Here is a 16,470-nt window from a genome sequence, read left to right on the forward strand (position 1 = left end):
CAAGCTCTCCTGCTGAGATTGGTGTCATTATGAATGAATTAGATCTTTAATACACACGACAAAAGGAATGAGACATGGTGATGCCTGCACAGTCCTGTGGATATACTAAAAACAATTGAATTGTACACTTTAAAGGGATGGATTGTGTGATATGTGAATTATCTCTCAATAACTCTGTTTTTAAAAAGCATAGCGGTCCAGTCCGATAGGCAATATATTTAAAATATATGAATACACATAATTCAGTGAGGCCAGTATTTTCTAAATGACCAAAACTGATGTTCCAAAATCATTCATCGGCCAGAGAGCCATTCAAAGTGCAAGACACACCAGTGGATTTTCATGAATTAGAGACCCCCTCATTGATAAGATTTACGATTCCACAGAATAGCTAACCTTTAGTAAACTACCACTTATCAAGTTTTGGTGTAGTATCAAAGAAGTCCACAATTATCTAAAAGGGCTATTAAATACCCCTCCCTTTTCCAACTACATATCTGCTGGAGACAGAGTTTTCTTCCTATATTTCAACCAAATTAACATTCTGAACATAGAAGCAGATGCAAGAATCCAGCTGTTTTTTATTAAACCAGACAGTAAAGAGATTTGCAAAAATGTGAAACAGTGCCACTCTTCTCACTGAATTTGTTTTGGGAAATACTTTTATTTAATATGAGTTGTTTTATGAAACAGCTAATGTTATGAAAAATTTATTTTTTATACGTTTATATTTATACTGACATAATGGGTTTGTTATCTTTTAATGAATGAACATTTTTAAAATTTCTCTGCTTTAATTTCTACTGCAGTCAATATCCATAGATAGAACTTTCATAAACAAAAGTTCTTTGGGATCCTCAATAATTTTTAGGAGTTTAAAGGGGTCCTGAGACCAAAAAGTGTGAGAACCACTCTTCTCAAAGAGTGCTGCTCCAAGGCCACAGCACCAGCGCCGCCTGGGAGCGCGTCAGGAACGGCGTTTCCTGGGTCACAGCGCTTTGTCTGCACGTGTTCTCCAGGGCATTCTGAATGGCCTCCCTGCCTTGCCGCCTGAGGTTAAGCCCTCACATACTACCTGTGACAACTCTTAACTCCCCCTGGGCTGTCAGTTCCCAGAGAGAAAGGTTTGGGATGTCAACGGCTCAGTAATGCTCACTCGATAGACTCTCCTGCCTGGACGAGGGCACAAAGACTAGTCTTAGTCACAGATGAAACCACCTGCAGGTCAGAAAAGGAATCGGTTAGATCAATGGTTGAATGAAGTGGATGGCTCAAAAGTGCTTCACATCAAGATGGACCTCCCTAGAATTACCCACATCTTTGGTGCTGGATTACTCTGTAGAAGTCAGTGAATAAGATGCGGGGTGTGGGGCTTCCCTGGTGGCGCAGTGGTTAAGAATCCGCCTGCCAGTGCGGGAGACACGGGTTCGAGCCCTGGTCCAGGAAGATCCCACATGCCGCGGAGCAGCTAAGCCCGTGCGCCACAACTACTGAGCCTGCGCTCTAGAGCCCACGAGCCACAGCTACTGGAGCCCACGTGCCACAACTACTGAAGCCCGCGCGCCTAGAGCCTGTGCTCCGCAACAAGAGAAACCACCGCAACGAGAAGCCCGCGCACCGCAACAAAGAGTAGCCCCTGCTCGCCGCAACTAGAGAAAGCCTGCGCGCAGCAATGAAGACCCAATGCAGCCAAAAATTAATTAATTAATCAATTTTTTTTAAAAAAGATGCAGGGTGTGCCCTTACGCAGTTTACGTGTTCTAGAGGAATATAGAGCAAACTGTTAATAGTAGCTGCCTTTGGATAGTGTGATTATGTGGATTTTCCCCTTTTATGAATATAGTTTTATAATTTTAAAAAATTTTCATAATGATCATGTATCACATTTGCCATTATCAAAAATCAATAAATGCGTTTTTCTTTAAAAAAAAACAAAAACAAAAAAACAACCTCGTCGTGTATAGTGTAATAGCAGTACTGTCCTTATCAGGACTCATGTTGGGTTTCCAGGGAAAATGAGTTCATCACAGTATTTTAATCCGTACTGCTTGTAAATGACTAGATAGTACCTTACAAGTTTTCTTTCATGCTTAGGGTTCCAGTCAACATTTTCTGTTAAGGTCAGAGGAGTTTTTCTTGGGTCCTTGTGGGAGGTTTCATGCCCAGATCCCCAGGATGACTGTCTCGTGTTTCATTTAAGGTTTGATGTTGGACAATCTCCTTCTACTGTTTTTATATCTGATATTTACAGTGTGTTCTGGAAAGTATTACTTGTTGTAAGGGTGAAGATAGTTTGGAAATGAGAGAGGAAAGGATGTTTTGAATTAAAGGAGGTAGCATATTAACCAGTGAAGCTTCAAATAGTCTACAGATTTCTTTCAGGTAATGATTTAAATCACGCATTCCTCTTTTTGCTTAGTTGTTTTTGTTTTGCCAAAGTCACAGTAACATGGGGTAAAGAAGCACTGCCATCATCGATGAGCTAAGGGGAGATAAAGGCATAAAGTGCTTTTTGAAATCCAGCGAATGATTTTTCTACTTCAAATACCCAGTGAGCCATTTCTTGGAGATTTGTTCGTATTTTGAGAGAATTACCCTTTGTTTTGTTTGATGTTTTTATTAAATGTGTGCTTATTTTAAATAAGTGAAATAAATACAAAAAGATAGAGAAAAAAAAGTTAATCTTTTTCCGTACTCCACCCCTCGCCAATTCTACCTAAACCCACCCCCACCTCCAGCCACAACCAACTTAACTTATATGTACTTTTTTTTCCAAAAGGCTACTAAGCGATCTTCCCTGGTGGTCCAGTGGTTAAGACTCCACGGTCCCAATGCAGGGGGCACAGGTTCAATCCCTGGTTGGGGAACTAAGATTCCGTATGCTACACGGCACGGCTTAAAAAAAAAAGAGGCTACTAAGAAACTTTTGGGGATGATGGGTATATTTATCATCTTGATTGTATAATGGTTTCACAGATGTATGTAAATGTTAAATGTATCGAATTGTACACTTTACATACAGTAAGGTTATTCCTCACTAAAGCTGGGGTTTTTTAAGCTCCTATATTGATAGGTATTTCTTTTGGTCTAGGGGCACAGTGAAGAAATTACTAAGACATTAAGGGCATTGTGAATCAAGAAGGTTTCAGAACTTAGAGCCTAGTAAATATTTACTATCTTTCTGTAACGTTTTAAATTAATTTTAAATTTACATTCGGCAAGATTACATTTTTAGTGAAGAGTTCTCTTGAGATTTGATAAATATGTGTAGTCATGTAACCACCGCCGCCACAGTCAAGATATAAAACAGTTTTATTACCCTCCAAAAAAGTTCTTCATGCTACTCCTTTGAAGTCAGACCTTCCCCTTATCCATTATCTCTGGCTACCACTAATCCGTCCTCTAGCTCTGTCATTTTGCCTCTTCCAGAATGTCATATAAATGGACTCAGAGAGTATGTAGCCTTTTGAGTCTAGCTTCTTTAACTTAGCGTAATCTGTTTGATATTCGTCCATGTTGTTGATGTATTAGTGGTTTGTTCCTTTTTCTCAGTAGTATCTCATTATATAGAGGTATCATGATTTGTCCACTCCCCAGTTGAGGAATATTTGGATTGTTTCCAGTTTTTAGCAATTAAGCTGCTATAAATATTCATGTACAAGTTTTGGACATAGGTTTGGTTTTTTTTTTTTTTTAACTTGGGTGAGCACGTAGGCGTGGGATTGCTGGGTCGTATGATTAAGTATTCATTTAACTTTCTAAGAAACTGCCAAACTGTTTTCCAAAGTAGATGTGCCATTTTTTGCACTCCCGCCAGCCACGTGCGTTAGTTCTAGTTGCTCCAATCCTTGTCAACGTTTGGTGTCTTCAGTCCTTTTATCTCATTTTGACTTTAACTTACATTTCCTTGATGATTAATGATGCTGAGCATTTTTTCCTGTGTTCGTTTGTGTATCTTCCTTGGGGAAGTGTCTGTTCAGATCACTGGCCTGTTTTTTAATTGGGTTGTTTTCTTCTTGAGTTTGAGACTTGTTTACATATTCTGGATACAAATGCTTTGACAGATAAGTGATTTGCAAATATCTTATTTCAGTTTGTGCCTTGTCTTTTTATTTTAAGTGTCTTTTACAGAGTTTTTCATTTAGATGAAGTCTAATTTTTGATGTCATGGATAGTGCTTTTGGTGTCATACATAAGAAGTCTTTGCCTAACCCAAACTCAAAAAAATTTTCTCCTCAAGATTTTCTAGTTTTACATTTAAATATATGATCCATTTTGTCAGTTTCATTTCTTGGCCTGTGGATGTCCAAGTATTTGTTGAAAACCTTTTGTTGAAAAGACTAACCATACTCCATTGAATTGCCTTTCCACCTTAAAAATTAATTCACCATATTCGTGAGTCTATTTCTGGACTCTGTATTCTGTTCCATTGATTTAGGGATCCTCTTGCTTATGCCATACCGTCTTCATTATTGTCACTTTATAGTAAATGTTGAGATCAAGTAGTATGAATGTTCCAACCTTTTTATTCTTTTTCAAATTGTTTGGCTTCTCTAGTTATTTTATCTTTCCAAATAAATTTTAGTATCAGCTTGTCGCTATCTACAAAATATCCTTCAGGGGTTTGACTTGGAATTGTATTGAATATGTACATTTGGAGAGAATTGCTATCTTAACAATATTGAACCTTTCAATCTGTGAACACAGTATATATCCCCATTTTGATCATCTTTGTTTATAGTTTTCAGCATGTAGATCCCCTATGTATTTTTTTAGACTCATAAATAAGTATTTTATTTTTGGGTGCTATTGTAATTGGGGTTTTTTATTTTCTATCTCTAATTGTTTCTTGCAGTTGTATAAAGTGCTTCATATTATTCAGTGCATAACTATTAGTATTATTAGTTGAATTGACTCCTTTATAACTATAAAATGATCCTTTTATCATTGGTAATATTATTTTCTCCAAAACCTACTTTGTATGCTATTAATATAGCCACTCCAGCTCTCTCTTGACTAGTGTTAACATGGTGTATATTTTTCCGTCCTTTTATTTTTGACCAATTCGTATCTTTATAGTTAAAGGGGGCTTATTGTAGACAGCATATAGGTGAGTCTTGCTCCTTTATTCAGTCAAACAATCTCTGCCTTTTGGTTGAGGTACTCAAACCATTAACTTGCATTGTCAGTATTGATGTTGTTGGGTTTAAATCTACCATCTTGCTGTATTTTTTCTCTGTTTATCCCATCTGTTTTTTGTTCCCTTTTCCTCTTTTTCTGTTTTCTTTTGGATCAATTGAATACTTTTATGATTACAGTTTCTCTCTTTTGTTGGCTTTTTAACTATCACTCTTTATTGTTTGATCTCAATTATTTAGCTTTTCTAGAATGCATCTTTAACTTGTCACAGTCAGCCTTCAAGTGACAATACACCATGTAAATATCAGTTTACAGCAGCATACTTCTATTTCTTCTCCGCGAATCTTCCTGCTATTGTCATTTTACTTCTTCGTATGTTATAAACCCCACCATATATTATTTTTAGAAAACAGTTCTATTTTAAAGAGATTTAAATAATTTTTTTTTTAAGTCAACAACTTTTATTACAACTCACATATTTCATAGAAAAAGGAATGTAGCGTCAGGTCCGGTTGTATGAAAAACGGTAAAATGCAGGTTCGTCCTGGTTGCTCTGTTGACACCCGGGGCAGGCTCTCCGCGACATCAGGCACAGCAGCTGCACTTGTCCGAGGCCCCTTTGCAGACGCAGCCCTGGGCACACTTGGCGCAGCCCACGGGGCAGCGGGAGCAGCAGCTCTTCTTGCAGGAGGTGCATCTGCAGGCTTTGCAGCTGCAGGAGCCGCCAGTGGGGCAGGAGCACTTGGGGTCCATCTGGAGAAGTGAGGCCCGAGGTCCAAAGCAAGGGGCACAGCCGCTTCACTGGTCCGGTGGGGGGGCGTGTCTTAAATAATTTTTTAAAACTCTTTTATACTTAACCAGATAGTTATCATTTTCAGTGTTCTTCATTCTGGTATCCATCCTTCAAGCAGAAGGATATCAGTTTCCTTCTGCTTGAAGGACTTTCTTTAATTTCTCTTGTAGCACAGATCTACCGGTGATTAATTCTTTTAGCATTTGTTCATCTGAAAAAGTCTTTCTTTTGCCTTTTTATTGTTTTTGACAGATCTTTATTGGAGTATAATTGCTTCACAATACTGTGTTAGTTTCTGTTGCACAACAAAGCGAATCAACCATATGCATACACATGTCCCCATATCCCCTCCCTCTTGAGCCTCCTTCCCATCCTCCCTATCCCACCCCTCTAGGTCATTGCAAAGCACCGAGCCTATCTCCCTGTGCTATGCTGCTGCTTCCCACTAGCTAACTATTTTACATTCGGTAGTGTATATATGTCGATGCTACTCTTACTTCGTCCCAGCTTCCCCCTCCCACCCCATGTCCTCAAGTCCATTCTCTATGTCTACCTCTTTATTCCTGCCCTGCAACTAGGTTCATCAGTACCTTTTTTTTTTTTTTTTTTTTTTTTTTTTTTAGTTTCCATGTATATGCGTTAGCATACGGTATTTGTTTTTCTCTTTATGACTTAGTTCACTCTGTGTGACAGACTCTAGGTCCATCCACCTCACTACAAATAACTCAATTTCGTTTCTTTTTATGGCTGAGTAATATTCCATTGTATATATGTGCTCATCTTTATCCATTCATCTGTCGATGGATTGCCTTTGACTTTGAAAGAAATGCAGGCATACCTCATTTTATTATGCTTCACTTTATTGCACTTCACACATATTGTGTTTTTCACAAATTGAAGGTTTGTGGCAACCCTGCATCCAGCCAGTCTATTGGCACTGTTTTTCCAAAATCATTTGCTCACTTCCTGTCTCTGCGTCACATTTTGGTAATTCTCAAAATATTTCAAACCCTCCAACAGCAAAAAGATTGACTCTCTGAAGGCTCAGATAATGGTTAGCATTTTTTAGCAATAAAGTATTTTTTAAACTAGCGTATGCACTTTTTTTTTTTGGACATAATGCTGCTGCACACTTAATAGACTACAGTATAGTTTAAGTATAACTTTTATAAGCACTGGGAAATCAAAAACTTTGTGTGACTAGCTTTTCTCTGACATTCACTTTATTGCAGTGGTCTGGAGCTGAACCCACAATACCTCTGGTGGGTATAGAACAACAGGTCAAAGTTTAATCCTTTAAAAATTTTGCTCCACTGTCTTCTCGCTTGCATTGTTTTTGATAAGAAATCTGATGCCATTCCTATCTCTGTTCCTCTGGACATAATGTATCTTTTTCTCCTCTGGCTACTTTTTAAGATTTTTTCTGTTCTTTTTAAGCAAGCAACTTGATTATGATGTGCCTTGGTGTAGTTTCTTTCTTTTTCTTGTCTTTGAAGTTCGTTTATAGTTTTTATGAAATTTAGGAAAGTATTTGGCCCTTATCTCTTCAAATATTTTTTTCTGTCTCCCACACCTTGTCCTTTAGAGGCTCCAGTGAAATGTGTTTTAGGCCTCATAGAGTTGTTCCACAGCTGACTTATGCTCTTTTTCTCTAAAGTCTTTTTTTTCTTTGTGTGTTTCATTTGGTGATTCCCTTTGCTGTCTTCAAGTTCAGTAACCTTTTCTGCAATGTCTCCGCTTTTGTTAATTTCCCTCCATAAATTTTTCATCTCACATTGTAGTCTTCATCTCATGTAGTTTATGTCTTTTCAATATCTTCATGTCTCCACCTAACTTTTTGAACACATAGAATACTATTTTAGCCTTATCTGTTAATTCTACCATTGTGTCAATTCCAAGTCAGTTCAGTTGATTGGTTTTCCTTCTTGTTATAAATGATATTTTTCATGCTGCTTTGTGTGTCTAGTCATTTTTTATTGGACGTCTGACCATGTGGATTTTGCCTTGATGAGTACTGCATACTTATATATTTCTATTAATATCTGGAGATTTGTTTGGGATGCAGTTACTTGCAAACAGTTTGATCCTTTTGGTTCTTGCTTTTAAGATGTGTCAGGAAGGACTATAGGCATAATCACTCTATGGCTAATGATCCCCCACTACTGAGACAAGACCCTTCCGATTATGAGCCCAGTCCTCTGTGAATTAACGGATTTTTCCAGTCTGGTTGACGGGAACAGGAACTGCTCCGGCCCTGGGTGAGTACTGGGTCTCTCTGGTCTTTTCAGGTGGTTCTTTTTGCAGCCTCCAGTAGTTTGCTCACCCCAATGGGCTGATCAGTCCTCTTCTGAATAGTTCAGGAGGACCTCTGCAATCTCTGGAGTTCTCTCTGTGCAGCTCTCTTCTCTCTGGGACTTTGCCTTGCAGATTCTAACCACCTATGTCTGCTGGACTTCACCCGGGTTCTTTCTCCCTGTGCTGCAACCTGGAAATTCTATCAAAGGAGAAAGCTGGGCACTTGTTTCCCATCTCTCAGAAATCTCTCTCTGTCTTGCACTATCTGAAATCCATGTCTTGCAAACCAGAATTCCATGTGTTTTTCCTTGGGTTTTTTGGTTGTTTCAGGAAGTTGGGCAAATCCCATTCCTGTTACTCTGTCTTGTCCGGAAGTATAAGTCTCTGCTTTCATTTACAGTAGATACTCAATCAGTACTTAATTCCATCCACACAGGTGATCCAACAACGATTCTAAAAAACATACTAACCAAAGGTTATTTGCATAATTTATAATTTTGTAACTGTATGCATCTAGTCAGTGGATGGGGGGCACACAGCAAGAAAACAGTTGGCTCTACATATATGACTAGGAAATAAGTACTTTAGCTCTGAAGCTTCCCTTCCCTTTTCAGTTCATCTCTATCATGTAGAATGCAGAATGTATAGTTTTTTGTTTTGTTTTTTAATTTTTATTTTATTTTTTATATTTATTTATTTATTTGGCTGTGCCGGGTCTTAGTTGCAGCATGTGGTATCTTTTAGTTGTGGCATGTAGGCTCTAATTCCCTGACCAGGGATCTAACTCGGGCCCCCTGCATTGGGAGCACAGAGTCTTAACCACTGGACCACCAGGGAAGAACGTTGATGGTAAAATCTAGTTGGTGGCTATATCGTTAGTCACTATAAAATTCAACTGTTTTGCATTGAGGTTTTTCATAACAAGATATTAGGGAATACATCATTCAGAAGCCTTATGTAAAACTCACCTTTGGACCAGAGTAAGTAACTTAAGAAAAGCTTCCAGTTCCAATGTTGTGTTTAAATAACACCAATTGAATTATAAGTATTACAGATGAGTGGTTATCTTTTGTAGGTAAATTTTCTATTCTTAAACTCAAAAATAAAAAGTAAAGAATAAACTCCTATGCATAGTTATAAATGACTAGCATATTTTCATTTGAAGAAGATGCTATTATACACTTAGTTGTGAAATGGTCATAAAATTAAAAGTCCACTGTTTGAAAACTTGAGAGTAAATTTCCTTTATTAAGTATTCTACAAAGATTTGTAGGTATTTATTTCTGTATCTTTAACTTTGATTGAGAGCATATTTGAGTGATTGTGAAAATAGCAAGCTGTTCAAAGTAAGAGTTTAGCTTGTACTTCTTTTCTTCGGGCACCTATTTGGAGGTAAAGCTGCATCTTTGAAAGCAGCTCTTGCCTTAGAGAAAGTGGTGATGTGGATTTGTGGAAGAGGAGACCCAGCTTCACTCACCTCTCGTGCGAGTGCTTGCTCTGTGCCAGGCGGTGCCATGCGCCTTGGGAGGTGGTGCCAGGAGTGAAGACATTAGGCCAAGAATTACCCGACCATCCCGTTATATTTGAGACAAAGATCACAAAGAAAAGGGGCAGGATGATAGAAGAGCTTGAAATCAGGGACCCAATTGGGCCTGGGGTCGGGGGAGGCTCCCCTGACGAAAATACGCTGCAGCTGAGAGCTGAGGTTTAATCGGGAAGTTTTCAGGTAATTACTTGGTGGTGCAGTTAATAAGGTGACTGTTAGGTGCTTTTCCCAAAGGATCCACTTGCTCTCAGCAGGTCTTTGAGGATCTACTAGGTGCCGGGCGCTACGGCAGGTGATGGAGGGTCAGCAGTGAGTGAATCGTCAAGCGAACGTTCCCCAGGATGATACCTGAATTCTGCTGTGAAACCAGATTGAACTAATTCTACAAGTGAAGAAGGGGACAGTTCTTCCCTTTAAGATTGCTACTAGGATTTTTACCATCCACCTAAAAAACGAGTTAGAGTTCTATGTAAGATTGCTTTTAAAGTATAAATTGCTTTGTGGAGAAGTTACATCTTTGTGATACGATGTCATCTCACACTGGAGAAGGGAAGGGTCCTCATTCGTTCGGCTATCCTTCAGTGCCTTTCTTAGGGTTTTCATGCTCTCATTGAGGCCTTGTAACTGGGTTGTGAGTTCCTAGGCCCTTGGTCCTTTTTGTGGCCTAGTACCTGGGGTCCTCCTATCAGTTATGTTTCCTCGTTGCCTGTTGTTGGTGGAGAAGATGTTGCTGTTAGGTTTGGGTTTTGGGTTTTTGTATGGGTGGCCCAGCTGTGATGGTCTGACTGTTGTCTGTTGGTTTTTCCAGTTATATCATTTGCAACCAAATGACAGCTTTCTAATTTAAATATAATGTGGAAGGGCTCCCTACCTCCCCACCTCCGAAATGTATCTCTTAGCCATATGACCCTCAGAACCTGGTATTCCTGTTACAGGAGGAAGAGCTGTAATTTGGCCTTTGGTGGACTCACCTTTATAAACCCTATCACATGAATAAAACAAAATCAGTAACATAGTAGAAAACCCTTGGGGCGTCCCTGGTGGCGCAGTGGTTAAGAATCTGCCTGCCAGTGCAGGGGGCACAGGTTCGATCCCTGGTCCGGGAAGATCCCACATGCCGTGGAGCAGCTAAGCCCGTGCGCCACAACTACTGAACCTGCGCTCTAGAGCCCACGAGCCGCAACTACTGAGCCTGCATGTTGCAACTACTGAAGCCTGCGCGCCTAGAGCCCATGCTCTGCAACAAGAGAAGCCACCGCAATGAGAAGCCCGCTCACCGCAATGAAGAGGAGACCCCGCTGGCCGCAACTAGAGAAAGCCCGCATGCAGCAACGAAAACCCAAAGCAGCCCCGCCCGCACCCCCCCCCAAAAAAAGAGAAAACCTTTGTGGTTTTAAACAGAGAACTGAATAATCAACCTTTCTTTCCTTGTTGTCTCTGAAATTAGATTATCAGCGTTTCTTTTTGGAGTGTATCCCTTCCTGTCTTAAACCTTTATATGTTCCACTGTACTGCAGTTGTGTCACAGCATGAATATTTTATTACTTCACCCACTGGTGATGAATATTACAGGTATAGAAAGGCTGCGTGTTATTGCTGAATTGTGAGAATTTTGCATAAACGCTTCTTGAGCCATTTTGGTTTGCATTTATTCTATAAATTTAGCAACTGGGAGAAGAACATCTGCAGGATCATTTAAATACTGAAAGTAGAAATGTCAAGAAAGCTGTAAAAGCAGGTGCTTCCTACTACCACGGTCAGTCCACGCCACACTCGGGGGCTGCGTGGGTCACATATGTGCACGCCTGCACGCATGGTGACGTGTCTGTTTCACACATGCCCAGTGCAAAGAAAGGATTTACCCTCTTTCAACAGGTGAGGAAACCAAAGCTTGAGCAGGCTTCTCAGTCTCGGGTCCTGGTCTGAGTGAGAAGAGGGCCTGGCGAGGCTGTCCCCTGAGGCCACGCTGCCTCTCTCTGTGCAAGAGCTGCTTCTAGCTCTGTGTCCAGGGATCACGGTGCACTCCGAATCAGTGTGTCTCAGCCGAGAGGTTGTGATGGATCTGCGTGATCCACATCAGATCTGAGACTTCTAGACCTACAGTAGAAACAGATTCCCTCCGGTTTCCACGGCGTGATGCTGACGACGATCGCCTTCTGTGGCTCTCAGGCTAAACTCCACGCATGTAGACAGCATGCAGGTGTCAGCACCACGGCACTCAGCTAGTTTGGCCCCTGAAGCTGCTGTGCTAGGAAATGTTGGTAGGTTAGAAACCCGTGGGCAGCTCAAGGTGGCCTGCTGTTTCCCTTCTGCTCTTTAATCTACATATGAGTTTTTAGTGTCTTTAGCCTTTTCTAGAGGTGAGCATTAAATTAATGTGGTAGGAAAAGAGGGTAGAAATTACAGCGTGAGGTTTTTGTTGTTGTGTGAAAGATATAACTTTTTATCCATTAGAGTTGGCCAGTAATAAAACTTGCTGGTTCGAGGATGGTCAGTCATCCTCCCAGGACATGAGAAGGGGACTTTCGCATTCAAAGCAAGTTGGTCTACGGCCCCTTGCAGGCCCCTGACTCAGCACCTGGGATTCGGTGAATGTGTAGGTGTTGCGGACGGGCTGTAGCTGACTGAACACTGTGCAGTGGGACTTCAACTTGAGGCTGGAATCATTAGCTTTACTACGGCAGGTTACTCAGGAATCTCAGCTGACCAGGTGGATCCGTCAGAGTCCTTCCAGAGAAACAGAACCAGTAGGATGGAGACAGACAGAGAGAGACAGAGAGAGGGATGGATGGATGGATGGATGGATGGGTGGGTGGGTGGATTTTTGAGGAACTGTCTTATGCCTTGTGGAGTCAGACAGGGCAAATCTGAACTCCGTGAGGCAGGCTCAGACGCTGCCATCCACAGTGGAATTGCTTCTTCCTCAGGGAAACCAGTTTTGCTCTTAGAAGACTTTTCAACTGATTGGTTGAGGCCCACCACGTTCTCCTTTACTTAAAGTCAGCTGATCTAGATGTGACCACAATTCCTAAACGCCATCACGGTGACACTCAGATTGCTGTCTGATTGAGTAATGGGTACTCTAAGCCGTCACACGGGTACGTTTTATTTTTTTCAGCCATCGCCTTTAATCACGATCTGTTCTGTCTCCCTTCCCTGCCCCTCTGGTTCCAGCTGTCGCACCTAGTTTATCGCTTCAGTCCCCGACTCAGCACCTCATCTATCCCCGCCTTCCCCTTGGGCAGCCTGGCCGGCGAGGGACCTGAAGCGGGAGAGGAGGGGCCGAGGGCTGCAGCGCCTGTGCCTGATGTCCTGCGGCAGCCTGGCCTCTGCCCGGGCGGCGGCCCCTCCCAGGGGGCATCTGTGCTCTGGAGAGCGTTGGGCTTCCGGAAAGACCCTCCCTGAGGGGCAGCCATCCCCCCTTGTGCCCCAGCCTCCAGCCCCTGCCCGGGCGAGCTGACCGCTGCTCTCTCCCCCCTGACCCCCGCAGCCCTCGCGTGCAGCCTCCGAGGTGGCCCGTGTGTGTGCTCCCCTCTGGGTGCCCTGTGCCACGATGTCACGGGCACGCGGGCAAGTCTCCCAGAGAGGCAGCACGGCGGTGCCCACAGACACCTCTGCCCCCAGGGACGCGGCCTGGATCCACGGTCCCCACCCTGGTCTCTGGGTGACTCTTGGAGCCCCCGATCACTGGCTTTGAGGGAGAGGATTGGGAAGCCCCCCCAGGAGTGCCGCACCCCACAGAGGCCTTGGGCTCCTTTCTGACCCTGTCCTCTCCGCGCTCCACAGCCGGGGGTGACAGGGCTGGTTCTGCTGCCCCCAACCCCACCCCGCAGGCCCGGAGGAGACGGTGGCTGGGCTCCTTGTGTCCCCTTCCTCTGTTCTGTGGGCTTTGGGATCGGGGGGCCTGGGGACCAGCGATGGAGGACGTGCCCCTTCTACCCGACAACACCTGTCCTAGCCTGTGTTCACCGGTCACTGTGGTTTGGGAGGCCTCTTGCGGGGCCCTGTGCACACACCCCATTCACCGGCTCCAGACCTCCTCTTCTTTTTACTTACGTCAGAGGAGCATTACTCATATTTCTATTAAAAGATTTCTTTCATTCCTTGTTTCTGGCTTTCAGTTGCTTGTTCCAGCCATTCTTTGTTGCTCCCGTTCCCGGACTGTCTGCGTCTGCTCCTCTCACACGACGCAGAGAGCAAACATTTGATGCTCGGAGCTTCTAGAGCCCAGGACCTGGGCAGTGTGTGTTTTTCTTCATGGAAAATGGTATTGCAGGAAGACAGGATACAACAAGACGGGTGCCATGGAGTTTTAGCTTGGTCTTTACAAGACTGTTATCTGAACAGCCAGGTTTGCTCTGAACTCTCCGTAGAGAGCCTCGCTGTTGTAGTGGAGTCGGATTCTATCTCGTAGGTCGGGTGTTTTGATTCTGTGCTTCTGGGCTCGGAGGGACGGAGGGCTTTTTTTGATCACTAGAGTCGAGCTCTGTAACTGGCATATGGCGTGTTCAAAGATTCGATGAGGTAACATATTTAAACTGACTCTGAAAGAAACATAGGAGGTTATAAATTGGTGATAGTGAAAAACTAGACTTCTACATTTATATCAGGAACCTGTCAATATATGTTGTGCTTTATTCACATTAACCATACAGGCAGTAAGATGTACCTACGCTCCAGAGAATTGTGGATTTTCTGTAGAAAACATCTGTTGTAAATAAAACACGCTGATTTTTATGAAATGGAGATTGATTGGAGCCTGGGGTGGGGGAGAGTGGTGAGGGACAGTACAGGGTGGAGAGCGGAGAAGAGGGCCGTGAGGCATGCAAGGGAATCGTCCGGACTCCAGAGGAATCTCCTCTCTGTGGGTCCCGTCCAGTCCCCGGGCACACGGACCAGGCTGTCCCGTGGTGTGGCGACTCCTCTCCTTGCTAACATTGCGGCCCTTTCTCTGGAAGCGATCCTCTAGCCACCCACCTGGAAGTTACTCTGTCTTGACCGTTGCCGCTCTCGTCACTGTCACTGCAGAGGACTTCGGCAGGGAAGCTGTGCACGGCCTCCGGTGTGAAGCGGCCTCTGCCGTCTTCTCACCGTTTTCAGTTCTTTGATCTCTGCTGTTTCTTTCGTAATCTCACCCTTTTCTTACTAGCGCTTTGAACTTTCTCCTTGCTCTGCACTTACTGGATATAACAAAGGCCTTAGGTGTCATCCCTGCCCATCAGCATCTGTTGGCACTGGTTATCTGAAAGGTCAGGCAGGAACCTTGGTGGCTGGCTGTCCACGGCCGTGGGTCTAGCTGTGGCTCTGACCCAGGCTCTCAGGACCCACACCACTTGTGAATTCTGAGAATAAGGACGAGCCAGATAACCACTGGAAACAGTTGTCATTAGCATTCTTTAAGATTGTTTTAAATGTTCTCTGTAAATATTTTTAATGTCCTGGTTATAATTATAGGATATGTGGATTTTAGTTTGCAGTTAACATGTTTCGAACATTACCACCTTCCTCCAACCCTACGGGAGCAGAATTTGACCCAGAGGAAGACGAGCCAACGTTAGAAGCAGCCTGGCCTCACCTGCAGGTACTGGACTCTGGGGGTGCACCAGACATAGAAGGGCGGGGGTCAGCGTGGGGTCGGGGGGTTCTCCGAAGCAGGAGCCCTGGGCCTGGGCCTCTCCAGCTGGTCGCAGATGGGCCTCTGCACTTCGGTGTCATAGACCCTGCAAACCTGTACATGCGAGAGAAGTATTTTAGCAAAAGAGAGTACGTTTAATGGCTTTTTGTTTGTTTGGACACTCGGCAGAAACTACAAAGATACAGAATTGTCAGTATATTTTCAGTGAAAGTGACCGTGGAATTGGGGTCGGAGGTCTCATGCAAACATTTCTCAGTTTGTGTGCCTGCTATGCGCCCCGAGGCCCATCTGCTTGACTGATGCCTTTTTTCTGACACGTTTTTAAGGAGAAAGGTTGATTGGGCAGGGCGCATGCCCCACGAGCTAGATCGGGAGGTCTGGGTCGGCCGAAGGGAGGGGGAGACGGGGAGGTGAAAAACCTGGGAAGGAGCTCGATGGGGAGCAGACAGGAAGGGCCATCTCGGTAGCAGAACATCCCCTCCCACGGTGTCACGTGTAACCGTTCGTGACGGGGGAGGAACGTCCCGGCCCTGGGTGACTGTGTCTGTGACCTGCTCACCTGACACCCCCAGCTTCCTGCCCACCTGGCTTTCTGCCGGGACACCTGGAGGCGACAGGCTGCAAACCCCACCTGGAATTTGGTCACAGCCCGGCTTATGGCTGCTGTGTGCCGTGGTCTCTGAGCACTGGTGACAACAGCCATGGAAATCATTTGTTCAAATGCCATTTAAGGGTTTAGTCTGCGGTTCTTAGCTAATAGATTAAACAATTACCACCCTCAGTTACAATTAAGCCATGTGATTTGACATAAATCCTTTAGATATGTGCCCTCTTTTTAAGGCTGATATTTGCAGACAAAGATTCAACTCATGGTGTCTTTTTAATCTCCATTTAATAAAATACCATGTTATTTGACTCATTGTGGTTTTTTTTTTTTCCTCCTAGCTTGTTTATGAGTTTTTCTTAAGATTTTTAGAGTCTCCAGATTTCCAACCTAATATAGCGAAGAAATATATTGATCAGAAGTTTGTATTGCAGGTAAGGTACAAGTTAGCTGAAACT

General features: G+C 43.4%; 2 protein-coding genes across 9 annotated transcripts in view; one reads left to right on the forward strand and one right to left on the reverse strand.

Annotated features, from left to right (window-relative positions):
- PPP2R5C (protein phosphatase 2 regulatory subunit B'gamma) overlaps positions 1-16,470 on the forward strand; it is a 133,406-nt gene that overhangs the window by 85,279 nt on the left and 31,657 nt on the right. For all 8 annotated transcript variants that reach the window (XM_059915005.1, XM_059915007.1, XM_059915009.1 and 5 more), the window contains 2 exons: positions 15,244-15,354; positions 16,354-16,446. In XM_059915005.1, coding sequence (XP_059770988.1) covers positions 15,244-15,354; positions 16,354-16,446 — 204 coding nt within the window. The remainder of the gene's footprint in view (positions 1-15,243; positions 15,355-16,353; positions 16,447-16,470) is intronic.
- On the reverse strand, positions 5,708-5,892 carry LOC132360774 (metallothionein-1E-like). The gene has a single exon (XM_059915872.1). It carries the CDS (start codon positions 5,890-5,892, stop codon positions 5,725-5,727), a length of 168 nt encoding a protein of 55 aa, XP_059771855.1. The 3' UTR covers positions 5,708-5,724.

Source organism: Balaenoptera ricei, chromosome 2 (assembly GCF_028023285.1).
Source record: "Balaenoptera ricei isolate mBalRic1 chromosome 2, mBalRic1.hap2, whole genome shotgun sequence".
Lineage (NCBI taxonomy): Eukaryota > Metazoa > Chordata > Mammalia > Artiodactyla > Balaenopteridae > Balaenoptera > Balaenoptera ricei.

What these genes read in the sequence shown, in the direction of transcription:
- LOC132360774 (XM_059915872.1), bottom strand. Translation starts at nt 5,892, where the DNA reads ATGGACCCCAAGTGCTCCTGCCCCACTGGCGGCTCCTGCAGCTGCAAA.